Source organism: Leguminivora glycinivorella, chromosome 5 (assembly GCF_023078275.1).
Source record: "Leguminivora glycinivorella isolate SPB_JAAS2020 chromosome 5, LegGlyc_1.1, whole genome shotgun sequence".
Lineage (NCBI taxonomy): Eukaryota > Metazoa > Arthropoda > Insecta > Lepidoptera > Tortricidae > Leguminivora > Leguminivora glycinivorella.
The window spans coordinates 4,532,761-4,541,383 of record NC_062975.1 but is presented as its reverse complement, the minus strand read 5'-3'; the positions used below and the strand labels follow the sequence as shown (position 1 = coordinate 4,541,383).

The following is an 8,623-nucleotide window of genomic DNA, read 5'->3' as shown; positions in this document are numbered from 1 at the left end:
TTATGCCAAATCTGTTATGAGAATTCAAATTATGCGAATTAATGATAGGCGAAATAGAGGGCACCCGAGCCTCCTTCCGGTCCGCTTTAACAACTATTAATTTAAATTTTTTTAATGAAATAAAAAAATTCAATTTGTTAACAAAATTCGAGTACATAATTGCGACCAGAAGAGAAGAGAAGGAATACCCGGAGATACTAAGGCATATTGTATTACCCGATCGAAAATCGTAAGCTTTTAGGTCAGTGATGCACAATTAATCGTAATTATAGTGAGGTGTCCCTGCCAAGGAGTAAGTTTGCCAGAACACAACTAGGATGCAGAATGTGTGAGTCGGTAAGCAACACCTCTGTATTCGCAGACGTCCATAGGCTACGGTGACTGTCTACCATCAGACGGGCCGTATACTTATTTGTCACCGACGATTAAAAGTAATCAAATCATGGTACATTTTGCCCATTGGGCGTTTAAGTCTTAAGAAAACGCCCGTACGTCCCGAAGCTATCAGGACCTCGCCCGGGGCCGGAATTTGTTTGTCTCTCTCCCTTTGACGAGCCGTATTTAGGACAAAAAAACCCTTCCGAGGGACAGTTAGCCGTCTTCATTTCGCGTTGTTTACTATCGACTCGCCAAATACAGCCTTTATCTCGTTAGGTGCATTTAGGGTTTGTTTGAAGGGAAAAATCATAAAATGGTTCTGAAATGACGGTGCGTAAATATATGATTTTTTTTCTTCTTTATGTAAATTATATGTATAGCGTATAATTTGTGTCATGTATTATGGTGAAAAATTTCCAATGCTGCTTAAATCTAAGACTGACTGTATTCTAATTGGGATGTTTAACGATATGCGTACGTTTGCTAATGGGCATTGGAGCACATTTGTCATTAGTTGTATCATTTTATAATGTTAAAACATTAATTGCATAAAATATACACGACATTGCCTTATAACTTTACCATCGCTTTTGAATTTTATTCAATCTTTTTGAGAAAATTTCTATGATTTTTCTGTTTTATTTATTTAATTCACAAGAACGATTACAGTAGGTATACCAGTTACACTTGCTGCTAAAAGTAGGATTAAACATATTAATAGTTTCTAAACAAAGAAACTCATTAACAACAGTATTTAGACTATTAACTATTATACATTTACTAAGTAAAGAAATAGAATATGTTGTGTAGTATAGGAGACATTCATCATCTCATGTACGTCACATGTTAATGCACTCTCTTATTTCTGATACACACTCATAACTTTACTTATTGTAAAGAGTTGTAATATAATCAGAGTGAGTTTTTTCTCCTGAATTGAATTATCGATTTTCTTTGCATTACTTTAACAAAAAAGGCATTTCCAAAACCCAATTTCCTACATGCGGCTGTTTGGCGGTTTTTCAGCTCGGTTAACCCGTGCTAACCTTCACGGATGAAAGGATACCATACCTGACCCGCTACCATGAGTGTTAGACGATTAAGAATACGTCTCTTGTGAGAAAACCGGACTAATCCCATTATCCCAATAGGGCATCTAGATTGGAAGGTCCGACTGTCATAAATAACAATAATAAATAAATAAATATTATAGGACATTCTTACACAGATTGGTTGAGTCCCACGGTAAGCTCAAGGAGGCTTGTATTGTGGGTATTCAGACAACGATATATATAATAGATAATCAAACGAACTTACCTGTAAGTGATGTTCGATGACTATTAAACGATGTGATTCGCCCGAGTGATTACACTATACTTTACATGTAGTAGCACGCGAATGTGCTGCCATCGTACACAATTTTAGAGTAACATTTTTAACAAAAAAATATCTCGCCTAAATTGGGGGTATTTCATACACGTTTCTTATAAAAAAGGCCATCAAATACGTGTGCTATTTCGTGACCAATTGGGTAGAATCTGGAGCTTGACCAGTTCGGGTCAGGGAGGGTTGTAATCACTCGGGCGAATCACATCGTTTAATAGTCATCGAACATCACTTACAGGTAAGTTCGTTTGATTATCTATTAAACTTCTGTGATTCGCCCTTCGTGATTACACTATACTTTACATGTAGATGTTTAGAGTTACACGAAATAGCAGATTAAATGAAACATGTATGTTTGAAAAATATAAATAAAACAAACGTTTACGTCAGTTTAACTGTAATCAACAGACACTTCAATTATTATTACCATGTAATATTGTACGAGCAAATACTTCGGACGAGTCCGCCAGAACATCTCTATTATAGAACCTAGCGAACGTCAAGGAATTATCTGACCAACCGGCGGTCTTCTTAATCAGTTCTATATTAACCCCGAGCCGGTTGGCTGCTGACGTACTTGCGTGTCTCGTACTATGCGATTTGAAGATCGATGTATCAATACCACTCTCGAGCAAAGTGGTTTTGATCCATCGACTCAAGGTCTGTGAACACACTTTTCTAAATGGTTTTTTAAAACTTGTAAAAAGAAAATCACAATCGCTTGGGCGATTGGTAGATGAGACAACCAAATAACGTTCTAAAGTCCTTGCAGGACAAATTGACTGATTTTCATCGAAATAAGGCAGAATCAGTTTTGGCTGAATGCGATTAACTGCGGATGTCTTAATGTTATCTGTAATGTTAATAATATATTTCTTATTATATTTATGAATATTACTTAGCTTGATTAACGATAAGGTTTGCACACGGTGTGCCGTAACTAATGCCAAAATAGTTATTAACTTCCTAGAAAGATGCTCGTAAGAAAGGCTTTCATTTGGATACCAACAACTTAAATGATTAAGAACGATTGAAGGGTCCCAAGTAAAATCATATCGAGGATTTGGAGACCGCAGTTTGTATACTCCCGTCATAAAACGTTTCACAGTTGGATTATTTATAACATTATTATTCAATATTAATGACAAAACTGCTTTCGCAGTATTAATTGATCCAAATTGACAACCTTGATTAAAAAGTAATGTGAAATAATCTAATACTTCTGCTACGCCGACATCAAAAATATCATAACATTTTTCCTTACAAAATATATACCATTTCTTTAAATAACAATTATATTGCTTAAGTGTGGTTTCTGTAAGTGACGCTAGCATGATGTCTGCCGCTTCTGCAGGAGTGCCTTGCCTCATGAACGCCGCCCGGACAACACTCCGGCAACCAGGGTAAGGCTCCTGTGCAGCTTGTGTTCGACACTGTAAGGGGAGGACAATAAATTTGGTTTAGGTGGGAGTTCTATTCGTTCAGAAATCAATAATCTCTCAAAAAGAGGAAACCAGGGTTGTGTAGGCCATAGTGGCACAACAACAATGCCCTCCGCTTTATCTGTTATTATCTTTTGCAACATCCTAAGTATTAGACAAAATGGTGGAAAGGCGTAAAAGAAATACGACGACCAAGATATGGTAAACGCGTCGATATTGTACGCGTCAGGATCACGATGCCACGAAACAAATCTAGTACATTTTTTGTTTATTCGACTCGCAAAGAGGTCGATCTCTGGACTTTTGTTTAAAAAATTACAAATTTTCCGAAAGGCGCTGTCGGCTAGCTCCCACTCAATGTCTGCATGTTTCCGGCGTGATTCTGCATCTGCTATATCGTTGTTTTCTGAACGAACGTACGAAGCAAATATATGTATATCGCGTTCCTCGCACCATTGCCATATCTGTCGGCTTAATTCACTCAGATGTGGGAATCGAACACCACCCATGTGATTGATATATGAAATCGCAGTGGTATTGTCTATCCTTAGCAAAATCTCACAATTTTTGTAATCTTTAGCAAATATTTTTAAACCAAAAAACGCGGCAGTTAACTCTAGACAATTAATGTGTTGCCCAAGCTCATGACTGGACCACTGACCACTGGCTGTCATATCTGAGCAACTTGCTCCCCAGCCTGTTAGCGACGCATCAGAAAATATCTCTAATTGATAATTTCCTGTCTTGATCGGATTACTACATGTTTCTATATTATATATCCACCAATCTAGATCATCATCTAAGCTACCCGGAATGCTAATGTATTGATCATAGTCATCATTTTTACTTAAATAAAGAAATTTGATTCTTTCCAATCTCTTAGTATACAACCAGCCGTATGGTACTGCCGGACAAACAGAAACTAATAATCCTATCAAATGTGCGAAATTACGAAGTTTACATCTTCGAATGGATTTAAAGTATAAAAGTTCGTCTTTAATCCTCTCTCGTTTTTCGCATGGAATATTAATTGTCAAATTTGCAGAATTGAAACTAAACCCAAGAAAATTTGCCGTTCGACTTGGTGTACCTATTGATTTATCAACATTTATTGTAAATCCTAATGATTCTAACAAGTCTTTCGTTACATTAAAGTTATGTAAGCAGTTAGAATACGTGTCACCGAAGAGTAACAAGTCGTCTAAGTAAACGACTGATAAAAAACCTTGATTGCGCAAAAACTGCACAACAGGACGCATTAACTTCGTGAATATGTACGGAGCAATATTTAGGCCGAATGGACATACCAAGAATTCGTATGTTTTGTTTTTCCAAAGAAATCGTAAATATTTTCTGTAATCAGGATCAATATTTATCGCAAAATAGGCGTCTTTCAAATCTATTGAACACATGTAAGCGTTTTTTGATAAAAGTCTCATTGCTGTCCTATAATCTTCGAGTTTGAAGTGCGGGGTACATATAAACTTATTCAATGATTTTAAATTTAGAATGAATCTATTTTTTCCATTACTCTTTTTAATAAGAAAAATACTGGACAAGAATTGATCCTGACACGGATCACATTCTTGTATGGCACCAACACTAATAAGTTTTTTGACTTCCTCGTTCATACTCGTCTCGTGTGCAACCGACTCGGGTTTGTTAACAGGAATATTCGATTGAGATATACAATCCGATATTGGAATACGCACACCACGGACCCAAGACAATACGGTGGGATCCTTGGTAATGCCTAACCATACTTTATAAAAGAATTGAAGTCTACCAGCCTGAGGTTGTGTATCAGCATCCGATGCTAGCGGCGCGAGGTCCGGGTGTGCGGCCGCGGCGGCGGCGCTCGGCGGTCGCTCGCGCGGCGGGACGGCGGCGGCGGTCTGCGCCCGCCACGCGTGTAGCTCGTCCTCGCTGGCGTCTGGCGACTCTGGCGAGGCGGCGGCCGCGACGCCGACGACGGCTGCCCCCTCCAGTTTAAAGCCCTCGATGTCGACGGTCCTGCTCCTGCCTGTTGGTGCTTGGGCGTCCATTTAGGCTTTGTGACAGTCGGTCTCAATTCTGCTCCGGTTTTAGTCATTGCTTTTATTGACTTCAGACTTTCTTGTAAGTCTTTACCAAAAAGCAAACTATCGCGCTTTAAGTCCTTAATATTATCCTTGATCTCCTTATTTAAACTAGGCACCAAGAAATTACGCCTGCTCTGAGTCTCTGAAAAATGTAAGTGACATAATAGTCTACCTGTATCGCTCAGTGACTTTATGATCCCCTGTTTGTTGTTGTCTAAAGTTGAATCTGTTGTCAAGATATTCGACAATGTATTGGCAACTCCTGTTATAATAGTCGAGAGCAACTTTTGCTTGTCACTTAGAATATTATCCCGTTTTAAAACATTATCATTACACGCCACCTTAATCTCGGGATTGAGTATAGGAGCTTGCGCTAATTTTAAATTTTCTGGTATTTCGTAACGTTTTAAAATATCATTCTTAATATAAGTCCTTCATACCATTAACTAGAATGTCGGACCATCTCGTCGAGATATCGTCGTGAATGACCAAATGTTTCTTCTTTTACGGGCTCATCGCCCAACAAACATAATAAACCGGGATCAAGCGCGGTCACAATCGGCGTAGATTTTTGTAAACCAATTTGTTCACCGGTCACCAAGGTGTGTGGTGGTAGCTGCGGATGTAGGCGCGGGAGCGGGCGCAGCCGGCGTGGTGGTCGCGGCCGCGGGCGCGCACGCCGGCGCGGCGGCGGCGGCGGGTGCGGGAGGGGGCGCGGGGGCCGGCGCGTCCACCGCGCGGGGCCCGGCGGCGCTTTTATTCTGTATGACCACCGATCGCAGCCCGCCAGCAGCAGGCAGCGCACCCGACGTTGAAGCACCGGCCTCATCATCGGTTAAGTCGTATACAGTATTGTTGGTCAATGGGGATTCTGTAACAATACGGTCAAATAGCCTTCACAATGCTGCTCTAATTTCAGTAACAAAAAATAAGTGTCCATTATCTTTGACCCTTATCTCTGGACATGATGTTTTCAATCAGAGACCAACGCTTATACTGGTCAGACATCATAAGCAGCTCGGTGATCTTTGTGAATTGCCCATTTGGTAGGGTAATAGGTAGTGTTTCTACCGCCTACTTCCGCGATGTTGGATGTTATACTATGACTACGTACGTATCTACATATCTATATACCTACGTATAAAATAGTACATATAAGCCGTTGTAATTAACGTAATTAATGTTCTTAAACATAGGCAGTCGTGCTACAGTCTCGCGGACTGTAGTCTAGACTGATAGCATTGACAATTCGCCGCAACCAGGTATTTTACCTATAGTATTCCGGCATAGCCTCACGGACTGATGCTCTAGGAATATATGTGCTTCCCTTTTACACAGCGATCAACCTCTCGGATTGAACTGAAGGTATAAATTAGGGTCGGTAATAGCCTTACAGACTATACTCATTGCACAATGTATCTATTTAATAAAACAAAGCTGGCATGTACATAAGACACAAGATCAAATGATTAGACGAAGATAACTGAAAATCTTACCTTCATATTGCGAATCCTCTAGCAAGGGATCGGGTTCACCGATATCTTGGTCCGCATACTCATATTCATTATCTGTATATGAGGACGTACTAGGGCTATAACTACGATGACGGCGCCTGCGACGAATCTTCAATCTTTTCCTCTCGAGACTTCGGATTTTTCTTTCCAAGTAATCTTCCTCATCTTCCTCACGATGTTTGCGTTTTCCCATTTTATCCGCAAACACAAAACACTACACTAAATTTAGTAAAAACACAATTATTTCACTAACAAAGGAAAAGTACGTGCACGTAATAGACAAATACTTATATAGATAGAAAACGCCCATGACACAGGAATAAATATTTCGTGTCATTTGTTTGTGTGATGAGCACAGATATTTGTTCCTGAGTCATAGATGTTTTCTATGTATATAAGTATGTATTTATCTATTTAAGTATGTATATCGTCGCTTAGCACCCATAGTACAAGCTTTGCTTAGTTTGGGGCTAAGTTGATCTGTGTAAGGTGTCCCCAATTTTTTTTTTATGTCATCAGACGTCAGTGGCTTTCTTAAAAACTAGTGTCTACGCTAAATCAAAATTAGTAGCCAAAGTGGACAGCAGCCTCTATGAGCATTGGCAGAATGAAGAGATAGCGCTAGGAACAACAAAAGTGAATAGTGCCCTCAACCGTTACTTACTAGAACCAAATACGAGTACATATATTATTGCATAGGCACATATGTTATCGAGTAGGTCGAAGGTAATTTAAAAGTCAAAAACATATGTTATGTGGTTGATGTACGTTTTGTACTCAAATTTCTGCCCCGCACAGCTACACTGTGGAATGAATTGTCGCCTGCGGTATTTCCGGACCGACACGACCTTCAAATCTTCAAGAAAAGAGAGGCCGGAAACGCACCGCCAACACCTCTGGTGTTTCTGGTGTCCATGGGTGGCAGTATCGATTATGTATGTTTTGCCGCGATGAGGGAAGGGACAGCCTTTTAAGAGGCCGTGAAACCCATGATATGTCTAGGGTACGTAGCCGAATGGCACAAACGCTCACGAAACGCTCACGTATTGGCGCGACACAGCCGGACTACCTTTTGCGGCGTTTCGTTTTCGTTTCGGATCGCAGAAATGCCATTCGGCTACGGCACCTGGTTTCAAAACTTAGCCCGAAAACGGGCAATAAGGCACAATGAGGATCGCTTTCGTGCGGACTGCCATTTTAGTTTTAATTGTGACAGATGTGGTAGATTATGCCGATCACGAATTAGGTTATACATATAGCCACAAGCGGTGCAGTCGCTGGATCAGAGATGTTGTTTAAATCGTTTGTAAAGATGCACAAGTCCTAATGATGATATATATTTCCATTCCGAAAAAAATCTACGAGCTATCGGTATTTATTTCACGTGCCGATATGTAGGTACTAGATAGGTTTAACGCATTCACTGACAGGAGGCGTGATTTTTAAGTATTATGTACTTGTTTTTATTATGTATCTGTATGCCAAATAAATATTTTCTATTTCTATTTCTATTTTTTTGTGCGCATTCTAAAACCAACGTCAGTATCCCGTGGTTGAGGGTCTGCTCTTGTATTCGGGCCACGTAAAACTGTGACGTGACCAGTTTTCAGGGTAATTCGGGACATATTTCAACAAAGAGATCTCGGGTCCGCATAATATGCACACACGACATGTTTTGCCGTAGGGATATTATCTGTTAAAAGTAATATTTTACAATTTTTTTACTTGTTGATATTTAACAAATTATTTCCTATTTTAGATGGCACTTTTTTGCTTACCAGTTTTAATTAATAGTGGTAGGGTCACTACTACCTGCTAAGCC

The 8,623-nt window shown here is 39.8% G+C and overlaps 2 protein-coding genes across 2 annotated transcripts; both read right to left on the bottom strand.

The window, feature by feature from the left end:
• Positions 1-2,834: 2,834 nt before the first annotated feature.
• Positions 2,835-5,679, bottom strand: LOC125226744. The gene is made up of 2 exons (XM_048130831.1): positions 4,993-5,679; positions 2,835-3,197 (listed from the first exon to the last, which is right to left on the bottom strand). The coding sequence occupies exons 1-2, from the start codon at positions 5,249-5,251 to the stop codon at positions 3,067-3,069; spliced, it is 390 nt and encodes a 129-aa protein (XP_047986788.1). The 5' UTR covers positions 5,252-5,679; the 3' UTR covers positions 2,835-3,066.
• A 195-nt stretch (positions 5,680-5,874) lies between these two features.
• On the bottom strand, positions 5,875-7,043 carry LOC125226439 (translation initiation factor IF-3-like). The gene is made up of 2 exons (XM_048130422.1): positions 6,784-7,043; positions 5,875-6,158 (listed from the first exon to the last, which is right to left on the bottom strand). The coding sequence occupies exons 1-2, from the start codon at positions 6,992-6,994 to the stop codon at positions 5,875-5,877; spliced, it is 495 nt and encodes a 164-aa protein (XP_047986379.1). The 5' UTR covers positions 6,995-7,043.
• Positions 7,044-8,623: the final 1,580 nt, after the last annotated feature.

What these genes read in the sequence shown, in the direction of transcription:
- LOC125226744 (XM_048130831.1), bottom strand. Translation starts at nt 5,251, where the DNA reads ATGGACGCCCAAGCACCAACAGGCAGGAGCAGGACCGTCGACATCGAG. An exon ending in TGATACACAACCTCAGGCTG is followed by an intron (nt 3,198 to 4,992) that starts GTAGACTTCAAT and finishes CTCCCCTTACAG; the next exon opens with TGTCGAACACAAGCTGCACA.
- LOC125226439 (XM_048130422.1), bottom strand. Translation starts at nt 6,994, where the DNA reads ATGGGAAAACGCAAACATCGTGAGGAAGATGAGGAAGATTACTTGGAA. An exon ending in AGAGGATTCGCAATATGAAG is followed by an intron (nt 6,159 to 6,783) that starts GTAAGATTTTCA and finishes GTATTGTTACAG; the next exon opens with AATCCCCATTGACCAACAAT.